The following is a 15869-nucleotide window of genomic DNA, read 5'->3' on the forward strand; positions in this document are numbered from 1 at the left end:
GAGAAATGAAGAGAAGAAGAGAAAGGTGACAAAAATTTTCCATTTTTACCCCACTCAGTAAATTAAATGGCACACGGAGGGAACTTTTGCTTTCTTTTTTTTTATTTGAGAAGGAAAGAATAAGTTATAAACTTATCTAGTACATAGATTATTGTAGAAATATGTAAACTATTTTTTGTGTCTACATGTAATCATGTAGACCATTCCCTCAGTGAGCTTGTCGTTCGAGTGTGGGGATAGGACATCTAGTATTAAGATAATGTACTTGCTTGTAAGTATTGACAAGCAATAGGCAGTGACAGTAAACAGTTTATGGCTGAACTAAGATCTATAGACTTGATTCTTGTAATTACTTAATAATCCCATTTGCTATCAAATTGAGTGATTGATTATACTGTATGTTCATGATTTTATTTCAGCACTTTTTGTGTACAGTACTACAAGTTTAAGTAAACTGAGTGATAAATAAACTGTACAAAATGCATGGTATCTTTTCTTTCAAGGGCTACTATCAATTTCTCTAATTCAGGAACAACCAGAAAAGACACATGACATAATTCTCTCAAAAAGTTAAAAAGGAAAAAAAAGGAAAATACCTCGCTATATATTACAGTTCCAACATCATCTAAACTGAACTTACTGGTAAGATCTCATGTATTGGTACCGATAAGGAGAGCAATTCAGAAATTGAATATCCTAATCCTATTTCAATCTCATCCCTGTCCATAATATCATTCTCTTTTAGCTCACCGAAAAAACCATTAGAAAATCCCTCATTAACATAAAAAACCTCTTTAGAAAACCGACTTCTTTGATAACATAAACACAATCCATTCCTAGGCCTTACGGTGTCTAAAAGACAATAGTTAGAATTGGAACCCCGATCCCACCAACCAATGGCAAGCCAGAAAGTTACCTCCTTGATGAGTCCCGCAGTCTTTACCATATAGCCCAATGCATCAACGCCAGTACTGATAGTTGAATCGATTTGCAAGCCGACAAATCCTTCTAGAACCTTCGTGAAGTTCTTCGAGACCTTGTACCTGTCAACATTTTGGTATTTTTTATTATTCAATTAAAATAATTGATTAATATTTTTTAAAACAAAAGAGCAGCAAGGATGCCCACTTTTTATTCACAACATTAAATAATAATAAATTAAATCAATAGCATCATTTTTTCAGAATTTCCAAAAATTGCATGACCGCAACGAGTCATTGTGATTTGTGGCTCAGGTTTTTTATATTTGTTCAGCGATGCCGAGAGATGGAGAGAAACTAAAAGAGTAAAAGCAAATTCATTGCATTGCGGTCTTGCTATGGTTAGAAGTATTAAAAAAATGATGCTACCAGTATAATTTATTATTCCTTTTATTGCTATAAATAAAAGACACTGCTGCCAGCTCTTTATATTACAGAGAACACATCCTCTGCATGAACGATTCGTTTTCAGCTGCGGACCATCCGATCAGAATCCAGGTAGATCCGACCCACGCATGTAATACACAGAAAACCAAGAAAAAAAGGAATTCATAAGAGTAATTAGGGGTGTTCAAACGGTCAAGGAAAAGTCTACATCAAACGGTCAGTTCGGTTAAAACTGAAGTAAAATAGTCAAATTAAATATTTTTTTTTCAAAAATAGAACCAAACCGATTAAATCTATCAATCGATTAAAAATCAAACCGAACTAACTGAAGTAAATTCTGATTAGTTCGATTCAAACCGAAGTAAATCTATTGATACCATTATTAATAAAAAGTATACATTTTTAAAAACAAGTTGTTCAATTCAATAAAAATGTGATGTTCAACAAATATTTAAACCAAAATTAAACCGAAAAACTAATCCATTTAAACCGATATTTTTTGATTCAGTTGAAAACCAAACAAACTGAACTGTTTGAACACTCTTAGGGGTGTTCATCGGTTCGGTTTCAACCAACCGAACCAAATTAGGCAAACCAAAGTCATAATTCGGTTTTAAAAATAGAACTGAACCGATTTAGCATTGCAACCGAACCGATCCAAAGTTTTATTTCGGTTTTTTCGGTTCAAAGCGAAATATATTAATTTTTTTATTTAAAGCAATTGATTTATAATAAACCGAATTATATTAAGAAATAAATTGGGGTATTAAGAAATAAACTGGGATATTAAGAAATAAACCGAAACATTTAAAGCAATTGATTAAGAAATAAACTGGCACGGTCCGGATCAAATTTATAATATATAAAAGTTCGGTCGGTTATTTTGATTTTGAAAATTTCCAAACCGAACCGAACCATTAAACCGAAAAAATCGAACCGTTTGATCCAAACTAATTCGGTTTGATTCAAAACTGACTAAACCGTACCCAATGAACACTCCTAAACACCCTTGCCTGCAACTGGGGGTGTTCATTGGTTCGGTTTGATTAAAACCGAATAAAATTGGTTGAATCAAAGTTTTATTTGGTTTTCAAATAGAACCAAACTATCCGAATTAAACTAATCAACCGAATAAAAAATGAACCAAAATAAAGTTTGATATATTTGATTGAACCGAAGAGAAAAAGTGAGAGATAGGTTCGATTCAATCAGTTTTGAAAAGTTATAGTCCAAACCAATTAAGAAAAATCAAAATAAATCAAAAATTCAACTGAACCAGTCCATTTTAACTGAAAAACAGAACCAATGAGTTCAAAGTTTTCCGATTCAATTAAAAAAAATCGAATAAACCAAACCCAATGAGCACTCCTACCTACACTTGTAAAAAAAGAAAAATATAGCAAGGTTCCAAATATCATTTATCGCGTCATTGCGGAAAGGCTAAAAAAAACTATCGTGAATAACATAGCTATAGCGAAAACTATCATGCATATTGTTTCTTTTTTTCAAAAATTATATTTTATATTTCTACTAATTGTTAACATTATCTAAATTCTCATAGAGTAATAAATAACACCAAATTAATTAAGATATTATAATATTTATATTGAACCAGTACAAAGTTCAAATTGCTATTCAAAATATTCCTAGTAATATCATAAACTATTTATTTTTTTCTATTCAAAATAACCTAAGCATCATGACATAAAACTAACAACTACCTATCTTTTTTGTATTTTTTAACGTAAGCAACATGATATAAACTACCTATCGTTTACTATTTAAAAGCATAATCAATCTATGCCTTAAAGAAAAATTGATCCTAAAGAATTTTTCAATTTGGACATTTAAATAGAAGCCTATGTATCATAGCGTGCGCTATTTATGCTACACGCTATGCATTATAGCAGACCGTTATTGTCACTATAGCAATCGTAGTTGAAATAATGCACTTTTATTCCATAATTAAGCATTTACGGTCCAAAAATATTGTAGCGTCGCTATTTAGAACATTGAAATATAGTGATGGTTTAATTTTTCCTCGCAATATTAGGTTTATGGAATAGATCAAAGAATGTAGGATAAGCGAGAAAGATTCATGCTAGCATATATGAAATAAGTGGATCGAATCTAAACTCAAACGATAAGTTTATACAGAGGATATGAATTCTATATTACAAGTCCTTACAACAAAATTAAAATATAATCAACAAAAACAAACCCAAATAAACCCTTCATAAGGATATGAATTCTATATCGATTCACAAGTCCTTATAACAAAATAAAAATAAAAATCAACAAAAACAAGCCCAAGTAAATCCCTTATGAATCCCTGTGTCAGCGTACAAGAAGTAAAATGAAACAAACACAAGCAGGTTCTCACACTGTTGATTTATGCAAATTCTTGGAAATTAAATTAGTACCTTTACTAGCACAATGCACTGATATCGGAAGTAAAAGAAGGATGAACTTAAGAGCTTGCTCCAGAGAGGGATAGAAGATGCTCATTAAAGGAAAAGAAGGGGAAAACTCAGAAACCATGGGCTGCCCTCGCCTCTAACTTGTTTCAGAAGAGGAGAAACGGAGAGGGAGAGGAGGGAACGAGTTACTGTTCAGAGGGGAGAAAGGAGAGCCACAGCGTATATTTTTGGCGGATCTTGTGACCCCCGATTTGAGATGTAATGTAAGATCTACTGTTCAGAAGTAACGCTACCCCCGTACCTTCCCCTTCCTCTACGGACGCCACTTGTGGAGCACACTCTAAACAAACGACAGATGTATCATGGAAAATTATTTTCATACACTGAAGAAGGCTAATTATATATATATATATCCATGCCTCCGGAAAGATAATGTTTGCATCGGACAAAATTAGGAAATGAGATGGCTGTAATTTCTTACTATTGACAAAAATATCGTCCACCCGTCACTTAAAATCGGTCAAATTATGTGGAGAAGAAAAATTGAAGGAAGTGATCATTATTTTCTATTCATAGCATCCAAGTCATTCCCTCGCGAAATTTATACCTACTTCCCGTTATTCCTATTCCTCAATTAATCATAATCACTAATTTTGTATTTTTCAATATATTAAAAATTAAGACCTACCCATGTAACTGAATCCTCTGCATTAACGTACCGTTTGAATTTAATTTTAGACCGTTCGATCAGAATTCGAACCAATCCGTAATGCAAGGGGCCCTTTACTATTCGTGCAGATTTTAATCGGACGGTTCGGATCTAAACTCAAACGCATTAGTTCAGAGGATATGAATTCCCCAAGTAATTAAGAGCTTGTAACTTTTTCACTTACCCGCATTTGAGGAGGTTTAACAAAAGGAAGCCATCAGAGGAAATTGGAGAAACAGCATATCTAACCAAATTCGCAGTACTGAAGAGCGCCTTGACCTTTTTCGAACTGAGAGGACCGAAAGAGATCTCCGGTTTGAGTCGCTTCACGGCTGGGGGGAGAATCTCTGTGGTAGCCTTGCAACCTTTGATGAGAGCTTTTGAGGCGGAGAAGAGGCTAGAAGGGGAAGTAGGATTCAGGGTTTTAATCGCTTTTGGTACCTTAATTGCGGAATCGGCAAACTTCACGGCTGAAGAAAGGGGTTTCAGGGGAGGGGATCGGGAGAGGATAAAGAGAGAGAATCCTAAGCCAAGGCCAAGGTACACAGAAGGAGATAATTGAGTTATAGGAGGAAAGACAGGAGAAGAGATGGAAGTGGTGGTGGTGGTGGTGTTGGAGCTGCTTTCGCTACCTGAGGAAGACATCAGAGGCAAGCATAGTTCGTATCCTTTTTCTCGTTTTTCGAGTGAAGAAGATTGGGGAAACAGAAACGAGGAAGGAAACGAGAGGAAAAGATTTGGGGAGAGAGTTTTAATTGTTTGCTCTATTTCTTTTCCTCTGGTATGATATGTGGCGGATCTAATTTAGGTGTTATACTTAAGATAGTCATTTAGTTTAAGTGGGACCCGTATTCAGAACATCAGTTTGTTTTTAGTTATATGACCATCGAGGCAAATAATCAACTTACACTAAGAAAATCAAGTGATAGGTGAAAGAGCCAAGTCGCCGCGGGAAATTGATTATGTATTTTCATTTTCTATATTTCATTGTATGTTTGTGTGTACAACAAGTCAAATGTGTGACACAGTAAGGAAAGTGGGGCCAGGAGAACAGAAGAATGCTGCATAAGTGCATAGTCTTGTTTTAGCTATATCTTCCTTTCGGAAAGGGCACGCGTCCAAGTACATTGAACTTGCTTTCTTTTGTAAAAGCCCAATGGGCCGAGGGACATTAAAGTTATTATAGAAGGCATTCTTGTTTTGAGAAAACTCTTTTTAAGTCGAGGGGAAAGACAAAAGAGTTAGGCTGGGTGCTATGGATAGCATAGTGGTCTCTATGCTACGGCTCAATATTTGAGTTTTCAAAATCCAAACGGTCGATCCGAACCGTTCATCTTATTCTCCATATTAATATCTGCTTGGAGACCAAATTTTACATTTTTCTGAATTTTTTTACTATTTATTAAGTATTTTACAAAATTATTGATCCAACGGTGGCTGCACAAAACAGTAAAACCGTTGGATTAGCGATTTTCAAAGTGGCTTAATAAATAGTAAAAAAATTCAGAAAATTATAAAATTTGGTCTCCAAGCAGATATTAATATGGAGAATAAGATGAACGGTTCGGATCGACCGTTTGGATTTTGAAAACTCGAATATTAAGCCGTAGCATAGAGGCCACTGTGCTATCCATAGCACCCAGCCTAACTCAAGACAAAATGTCTAAATCCGTACGTATATCATCTACCTATAAATTATGAGATGGAATATGTAAATGTTTTTTTTATTGAAAGACAAAATGTCAAAATTCCGTATATCATTTACCTATAAATTAGCACACTTAAAATGGGCAATAATCAGTACTGAAGATAGGCCAAAGTTAAAACAATATCATTATATCAGTTTGGAAACCACGCCTTAAACACTTAGCAGAATTTTTTTTTCTTTTCCCGAAAGTTGCTCATAGGGTTTCCATTAATTGCAGAGTGCAGACTCAGCCATATTTGCTAGTTTGTGAGCCATTTTGTTCCCCTTCATACAAACATAGAAAGAAAATATATTGGTTTTGTTTTCAAAAAGTAGAAACATTTTTTTTCCCTCATTCAACTGTTTAAATTTTTTTATGTGTGAATATTGACGAAAATCAGCATATACTAATATTTTCACTATATATAATATCTAGATCATGCTCAAACCTCAAAAAATTTAATGGAACTTTATTTATGTTAAATATTTATTTGTATGGTATATAAAATACAAATTTTGAATATATAATTTAGTTTGACCCATCCGATTATTTTGCTTAAAAATTCGTTTCTCAAAATATTTTCAGATTATTTGGTAATCTTATTACCGATGGAGAAAATACATTGTTAACATTAATTCATTCTTATCCAATTAGTTGATTCACACCCTTTAATTTCGCTGATGACAATCAGATATTAGTTGGCATATAATTATTTTCTAAACTTATATGGCTATTTATACTCGATATTGTTTCGCTGAATGGATGCACAATAAAAATAAATAAATTTATTGTACTACACTTCTTACCCATCTATTCCCGGACATAGAAAAAAATAATACTAATTATCTCCATCTACAAGTAACTATTCATATCATTATATAATATTAGTCTATATTTCCAAAATTCTCAATAATATTACTTTATTCAACAAATTGCTGGTTATCGTGAAATTATCGCCAGTTACTTCAAAAATCATGCCCCAAAAATATAGTGATAACTCTGAATTATCTTGATTACAGTTTCAAATCTTACACGACAGAGATAAAATTTATTTAAAAACAATATTTTGTACACGATTCAGATACAATATATTGTTTAACTTAATTTATTTTATGGCGTCCGAGTTTCTCAATTTCTTTTTGAACAAGAGAGTTATTCGGTTGAAAATTGTTACAATAATATTCTCTCTTTTATTTTCAAATCTAACCGTGCCTGAGGTCGTTGACAGGTAAACCAACTTAACTGCAGAAACATTTTATTTATATAAATTGTACACATTATATGACAGTTTCTTCATGCTACAGGTAGTCCAATTTTATGATTTTGTTTGATTAGAGTTGGTTGAATTAATGAGTATCATTATGACATGTGCTAATAGTTTTTTTTTTCAAAATATGTTAGTTAGATATATTTTTATATTTTTATTATATATTTTAACGTAAAATGTTATAGAACATGTAAAATTGATCTCATTCACAATATAAGAATTTTAAATTGTTAATCTTCATTCAATTTTGACACACATACTTAGCTTAAAAGTCTGATTCTGTTCTTAATTGTAATGCTTCAATTTGTTTGCGTTAATTGTAAATTATGTATAAATTAAAAATTATATATGATTTATACTTAAGACAGGTAGTATTAATTGACAAGAACCCCTAGTTCTAGGTAGGGGTGGCATAAAAGCTCGTAGCTCGTGGCTCGCATTTGACTCACTCGCTAACAGCTCATTTGTTACTGGACTGTGTTGTTAACGAGCCAGCTCGTCACTAGTTCGGTTCAGAATTAACGAGTTCAAGTTAGGGCCTAGCTTGCTCGCTAGCTCGACTAGGCATCAATTTGTGAATTTGTGTGCATTTTATATTGTCTAGCTCGATTTAGCTCAATCCAAAAAGTTTGTATAATTTATTTTATTTTTAAAACAAGATCCAGCCAGACCCAGCGAGCTAGCTCGGACTGGCTTGTCATGAGTTCAAACTTAGATTTTAGCTCGAATGCTCTAGGTCCAGCTCACTCGATTGTAGCTCAGTCCAAAACTAACAAGCTGAACTAGGGTGTAGCTCAGACCGAGCCAGCTCGTTACCACCCCTAGTTCTAGCTCTCTTTCATATGAAAAAAAACTTTTGCTCAAATTTTAAAATAAGAAAAGACACCTTTATAAAATATCAACACTCTTATAAGAAAAGGTTGTATTAAATAAGAAGAAGAAAAAAGGTTTCTTTTCATACAAATTCTTTTTTGTATAATTAAAAAAAGTGCAAAATTTTATAGAACAATTATAAAAGAGATTAAAGTAGTGAAATGGAAGTAGATTAATTTTACAAACTTTTGCTCAGTCTTTATATTAAATTAACACCACTTTATTACAAACTGTTGCTGTTTTAAAATTGAAATAAAAAATGACATTGTTCCAGCTCACTTTCAAAATGACATCATACTTTTAATAGAGAGCAAAATGACATCGTTCCATCTCTCTTTTAAAAAGTTTGACAAACATACTTCAACGAAATAACATTGCTATTTATTCTACAACAGCAAAAAATTAAAGAAATAAATTATATTGCGAAAGGAATGGATTGTTATTTTTATTTATCAAATAAATGAGGCTGAATCAATGATTCGATCTTATCTGAGTATTCTTTTTTTAGATTAAATAAATAGTTCGGTCTCATAAAAATATTTATTATAACAAAGACAGGTGCAACTTATATAAAAAGCTATTGAAATCATACAATTAATTCAATTCCAGCCATCCTTCTCTTTTCTGATAATTCAATTATTTAAATTTCTATAAGTAAAATATTTTCCTACAACAGTGTACCCTCCCAACACAAACCCATTATTATTATGATTAAGATGGTATAGAAATAATAATAGAATGGACCTTGTATGGGCCCAATTTAAGCAGCCGACTTAATGAAAAATAGGTTCCAGTCAAATTTGAGACGACCTAATTAAACACCTAACCTAACCTATAACATCATAATTTCTCAGGGATTTCTCAATGGTAGGAACAAGTCGTTTTTCCATAAATTTAACGTTAGGGTTAGGTTCGCTGTCAAATCCTTGCTTCTCTTAATTTGACAACAATGACAAGCATTCGAACTGGAGATATCTCAAAATTGCAGTTGGTATGTGAAAAATCCGGACAATTCAATTTTTTCTACACGAATCTCAAAGTAACAATAATATTGTCACCTAATTAAATACGATCCGACTAAAGATATGAACTCTTCGAACTGTTGGTTACTGGTTAGATGAAATTTTTTAAATCCAAATGGACATCGGATTATATTCGACATGATACTTAATCAAAGTCATTCAGTCAGCATCAATATTCGCATGAAAATATTTAAAAACTATACAAATTTAAGTAGGTATGAATCTTGATATAGATTGAGCTGAATTAGAACTGACGGTTCATATCTGATTCTACTCAGTCAGTTATTACTCTTACACTGAATCTGAAGTCAATCATATACTGACTGTGTTGGTCAGATTTTGTCCATGTTAATTTTGAATTCAATTTATAATAGTCGGATTTGAACGTTTTCAATTTGAGGAGAGTTAAAATGCACTCTCTTTTTGTGCTTCTAATGTACATTCTCTTTTTATATTTTTATTTTCAAAGTTCAAATAATTGATTCGAACCTTCCAACGTGTTCTTCATATTAAAATGTGTTTAGAGACCAAATTTTACATTTTTTGAAAATTGTTTACTATTTTTTTAGAATTTTTGAAAATAATCATTTTGCTGAATTTTTTATTATTGTTTAGTTTAATCAAAAATTCTGAAAAAATAGTAAATTTTTTTCAGAAAATGTAAAATTTGATCTCCAAGCACATTTTAATATGAAGAACACATTAGAAGGTTCGAATCAACTATTTGAACTTTGAAAATGAAGATATAAGAAAAGAGTGTACGTTAGGAGCACAAAAGGGAGAGTGCATTTTAACCCTCCTCTTTTAATTTATACCGGAACTTAAATTTGTTTCATGGGTTAAAAATGCTAATCAATACCTAATCAAATAAAATGTTTGTTTTTTTCCATTGCTTTTCAGATACGTTAGTCGGGTAGAGCAATTAGTCAAGTAAACTGGATTGCTTGTACATCTCTTGAGGAATTTACACAAAATTTGGTAAGGATCGATGTCAATGCTTCCAATAATTGCTTAACGAATTAAATAGATAATTTTGTTGTACGAATTATCTGTCAAATCACTACCAATAAAAACGACCAATGAATGACACAAAATGTTTAGTTTTATTTTAGTTTATTTTAGTTTATACGCTTTAGTGGCTAGAGAGGTATTTATTTAGTTGGATTAGCTTATGCAAATTTATTCTTTTATTAAATAATTACATATTAAATTCTAGTTTTAAACTCTAGTCCTCCTAATCATTGCTTGTCAATTTAATTTTGTACTACTATTAAACTCTAGTTGTAAGTGATTAAATTTACATATAGGGATATTACTAAAATAATTGAGTTTAGATGAAAAAATAGCTACTTTTCAATTTTTGATGGAAAAATAGTTAAATGATGAAGTTATATATGATGGATGCACACACTTTTTTTTTTCTTAAGAGAGAAAAAAGAAACCAATTCACAATGGATAAAGCTAAAGCCTACTTTTGATGGATTGGTTTTTAAAACATCCATGACCCATAAAGCCATTACCCTATCTCTATCCAATGAATTGACAACTCTAGTGTTAAATGGGGGACCTTTGATGAGAATTTTTGCGCAAATTTCTCCGTATGTAGAATTGGTTCTTCCTAATTTATTTATTTATTTATTTATGAGATATTAGATTATTAGTGTTACTTGACTTGAAATGACTCAAATTTCAAACCATAGCGCAAAATTGGCCAATTTGAGTAGAAATTTGATCAAATCTAAAGGCAACCTGTTACTTTGAGTTTGAAATCATATTGATATAATTTTTAATCTAAATACTACCACGTACCGAAGAAAATTAGTCACAACGTTACAGGTTTCATCACGACACGTTATGGATACAATAGGGCATGTCACAAATTTCTTTATATTAAATTATTTTGCATTTTTTTCATACTTCTAACATTTCTATTTTTTTCCATGAACTAACTTTAAATTAAAAGAAATAGTTGCATGTAACTAGTTACGTGATATTTAATTACGTTATGTTATGTGTGACCAAACGTAACGTGACTGTCAACCACTATATTAATCTAATCATGTTATGTATTTTTTTACCATATGACAAAATAATTTGATATTTTTTCCTCACTGCACACATGCTAATCACCAAATGAGCTAAAAAACAAGATAAACTCAAATGCATGATCCAAATTTCCTCCAATCACTCAAAACAAACTCATCTCCCAAATGTGCTGAAGAGTGAATTTTAAGTACCTATCCCTATCAAAAAGTGGGAGTCTCAGATGTCATTCCACTTAGCCCATATAATGCTTTACACATTCTTGGTATATACTTTTTGGCAAATCGAATCCCACTAAGTGGCCACCAACGTGCAAAGTCCCATCATTTGAGATTTGTCATTTGTCATTTGTCATTTGTGGCTGCGGAGCTTATAACGATTGCAAAAATTTGGTACAAGTCACGTTCTTTATCACATTTTTAATTATTGGAACAATATTTTAACATATAATTAATGCATAATACGAATGCAAAGTTTACAAACACAACATATATTGAAGTATGGTACGTATTTATGATAAAAATCTGTAATCTTTAAGAAGTTCAAAATATTAAGCATATCAAATTTATAATAAAATATATCACTTAGTAAATATAAGATGATACTGGTTTCTTGTTATATTTTCAATTTTTTAGGTGAATTCTCTAAAAAAATATTTAGTTTGTGATTTTCTAAACTTTTTCAGAATACATATAAAATATGTATATATTGTTGTATATATATCAATATATTGACTAGATATTAATATATATTTGGTGACCAATTATATACATATGAACATTTAGAGGTCAATTCACTCAACTATTTACAAAGAGATTCTTTATTTGAGTTTCGAATATGTGATATCCAATACAAAAAATATTACATTTGTTAATAGATTAAAAACAGATTTTTCAAAAGCCAGTATTTTTTGAACTTTGTAGTTTAAATTGAAATTTCCATCAAAATTGCATTTGGCTTTGGATCTACTGCATTAAAACATTTTAGTCTCAATTTGTGTGATTACGTGTCATTACTTTTTCTTAATCTCGGTGGCCCTACAAAAAGTTGAAACATTATCTTCTTAATAATGCACTGTTCATGGTTGCATGTGATAAGAACTCAGAACAAATATCACGATTTTCTTTCCAAAGGATAAAAAAAAAATATTTTCTAAGAAAAAAATACACAACGACAAAAAAAAAAAAGTCGGGCAACTTTCGTTTGGTTCTCCCGTGGTAAGCTAAAAGTAGATCTGCAAAAAAGAAATCGAGTTGAACTCAGATAAATATAGTTTGAACTGTAACGCAAATCAAAACAAAGAGAAGAGAAAATTGAACACCAAGATTTTAACGTGGAAAACCCCTTTTGGAAATAGGGTAAAAACCACGGGCGGCAGCAGCCTTGAAATTTTACTAGAGATGAAAATCGTTGTTTTTCTTACAGAGAGCTTACAGCAACCTTTTTCCTCAAATCCCCTTTTTGTTACAGAGGCAGCAACGAAAAACACAAAAATAATAATCAAAGAAGGAGATGGGTAAAGATGTAATGGGCTGATATTAACAATCAATTTTGGGCCACCAATTGAAGTCCAGTAACAAAATAGAAGTCGCCTCTTTCAATCTCCACCTCGACTGATATACTGGCATAATTAGAGAAGTTTGTTGCTTTGAAGTTGCTGTTGTAGATGCTGCTGTACCTGATACATATCGGGTCTGATGATGCTTGCTGCCGCCAGACAGCCTGTCTTAGTGAGTTACTTTCACCAAGTCCAAGCAATGCTCGAACTTGGTACTGGGAAGTACTTTTGTCAACATGTCTGCTGCATTGTTTGTCGTGTCGACCTTCTTCACAATAATATCGCCTTCTGCAATAACTTCCCGAACTTTATGGTACCTTACATCGATGTGTTTCGTACGCTCATGGAACATGCCATCTTTTGTGAGATAGATAGCACTCTGGCTGTCACACAAAATGTTCAATTTCTGCACATCTTGAGTTAGTTCACCGTAGAGATTCCGAAGCCAAATAGCTTCCTTAACGGCATCAGTAATGGCCATGTATTCTGCTTCAGCGGTGGAGAGAGCAACACAATCTTGAAGCCGAGAGCGCCAACTCACGGCACAACCACCAAAGGTGAAGACATAACCTGAAGTAGATCGCCGACTATCGAGGCAACCGGCATAATCTGAATCTACATAGCCGACTAAACCAGTCAAAGAGTTAGAAAATTCAAGCTGTTTGGAAGTTGTACCTTTCAAGTATCGAAGTATCCATTTAACCGCTTGCCAATGTTCCTTTCCAGGATTGGCCATGAAGCGGCTAACTACACTAATGGCATGAGCTAGATCAGGACGGGTGCATACCATTGCGTACATGAGTGAGCCAACTGCACTGGCATATGGCACATTTGCCATTTCATCAACTTCTTTTTCTGAAAGCGGTGACATTTGTCTTGACAACTTGAAGTGTGCACCTAAAGGAATAGTAACAGACTTCGCCTTACTCATGCCGAACCTCTCTAGGACCTTAAGAATGTAACCTTCCTGAGAGAGATATAACTTGTTTTCCTTTCTGTCTCTTGAGATTTCCATGCCAAGTATTTTCTTTGCTGCTCCAAGGTCTTTCATCTGGAATTCTGTTTTCAGTTTCACCTTTAACTTGGCAATGTCAGACATGTTTTTAGCTGCAATAAGCATGTCATCTACATAAAGTAACAAATACATAAAGGAGTGACCACACCCTTTAATGTAAACACAGGCATCAAAATTACTTCTTTCAAAACCAATACTTGTGATAAATTGATCAAACCTCTTATACCATTGACGTGGAGACTGTTTGAGACCGTAAAGAGATTTCTGTAACTTGCATACATAGTCCCTTTTACCGTCAATGAAATACCCCTCTGGTTGCTCCATGTAGATTTCTTCATCTAAATCCCCGTGTAGGAAAGCTGTTTTTACATCAAGTTGCTCCAACTCCAGATCATTTTGAGCAACCATACCAAAAATCAACCTAATAGAAGTCTGTTTCACAACAGGAGAAAAAATGTCAGTAAAATCTATACCTGGAATTTGGCTGAACCCTTTTGCTACTAAACGGGCCTTGTAGCGAGGATCTTCAATAGCAGGAATGCCCTCCTTCTTCTTATACACCCACTTGCACTTGATGGCCAGCTTACCGGGAGGAAGCTTTGTCAGTTTCCATGTGTTATTCTCCTGTAAAGCTTGCATTTCTTCTTGCATAGCAACTAACCATTTTTCTGAATCAGAACAACTTACAGCTTGATGGTAACTTTGCGGATCAGTTCCATTATCGATTTCAGACGCTGCAGCTAGGGCGAAACCGACAAAATTTGACTCCTCTATCAGCCTCTTGGGTGCATGTATGTTCCTTCTAGGGCGTGTAGCAACAACTGTTTGGACTGGTGCACCGGTAGCGGATGGAACTTGAGCTGAACTGACCAGTTTTGCTGCTGTGTCAGACACACCTGCTGCTACTCCAGAACTGGACAGCAGCTGCTGTCCCATATCAGAACCAGACAGTAGCTGGTTCGGTTGCTGATTTTCATCAGAAACGTTACGGGGCTGCTGCTGTTGCTGATTTTGCTGCTGGTTCGATTCGGTTCCAGCTGAAAACGGCACTAATTGAAGCTCCACCTGAGAAGGTTCTGAGGCAGCAAGCTGATTATCATCTGGCGCAATAAAAGCATCATTTGGACCTGCATTTGCTGCAATATCTTGCCCTCTATTAACAAGAGAACTTTCATCAAATATCACATTTCTAGAGACAATTATCTTAGAAGTATGTGGATTCCATAATCTATAACCTTTGACACCGGGAGAATAACCAAGAAAAATACATTTCACTGACCTTGGATCGAGTTTCCCATTACTTACGTGTGCATATGCTGGGCAACCAAAAATCTTCAAACTGTTGTAATCAGTAGCGTTTCCCGACCACCTCTCCTCCGGTGTTTTCATATTCAAAGACGAGTGAGGTGATCGGTTTGTAATGAGGCAAGCCGTATTAATGGCTTCAGCCCAAAATTGCTTCCCCAAGCCTGAATTTGAGAGCATACATCTTGCCTTTTCCAAAAGTGTACGATTCATCCGTTCTGCCACACCGTTTTGTTGTGGAGTTCCAGGGACCGTCAGGTGCCTCACAATACCCTCTTCTTTGCAGAATTGGTTAAATGCACCAGAACAAAACTCTAAACCGTTGTCAGTTCTCAATTTCTTTATCTCCCTTTCTGTTTGCTTTTCTATCATAACCTTCCATGATTTAAAAGCATCAAAAGCCTCAGATTTATGTTTTAGAAAATAAACCCATACCTTTCTAGAGTAGTCATCGATGAAAGTGACCATGTATCGGGCTCCACTAAGAGATGCTTCACGAGACGGGCCCCAAACATCAGCATGGATGTAGTCAAGAATACCTTTGGTGACATGCATGGCTGGAATGATGAAAGTGACACGCTTCTGCTTGCCGAATAAGCAGT

The 15869-nt window shown here is 33.7% G+C and overlaps 1 protein-coding gene across 1 annotated transcript; it reads right to left on the reverse strand.

Annotated features, from left to right (window-relative positions):
- Positions 1–543: 543 nt before the first annotated feature.
- LOC144567312 (uncharacterized) lies at positions 544–5270 on the reverse strand. Its single transcript, XM_078317413.1, has 2 exons — positions 4681–5270; positions 544–1043 (listed from the first exon to the last, which is right to left on the reverse strand). Exons 1-2 carry the CDS (start codon positions 5139–5141, stop codon positions 626–628), a joined length of 879 nt encoding a protein of 292 aa, XP_078173539.1. The 5' UTR covers positions 5142–5270; the 3' UTR covers positions 544–625.
- Positions 5271–15869: the final 10599 nt, after the last annotated feature.

The sequence above is a fragment of the Carex rostrata genome, chromosome 16 (genome assembly GCF_964058835.1).
Source record: "Carex rostrata chromosome 16, lpCarRost1.2, whole genome shotgun sequence".
NCBI classification, from domain to species: Eukaryota; Viridiplantae; Streptophyta; class Magnoliopsida; order Poales; family Cyperaceae; genus Carex; species Carex rostrata.

Bases quoted from the DNA above. Each gene is read 5' to 3' on its own strand.
- LOC144567312 (XM_078317413.1), bottom strand. From the start codon at position 5,141: ATGTCTTCCTCAGGTAGCGAAAGCAGCTCCAACACCACCACCACCACC. The intron at 1,044-4,680 runs GTAAGTGAAAAA...AAATGTTGACAG, and splicing joins TTAAACCTCCTCAAATGCGG to GTACAAGGTCTCGAAGAACT.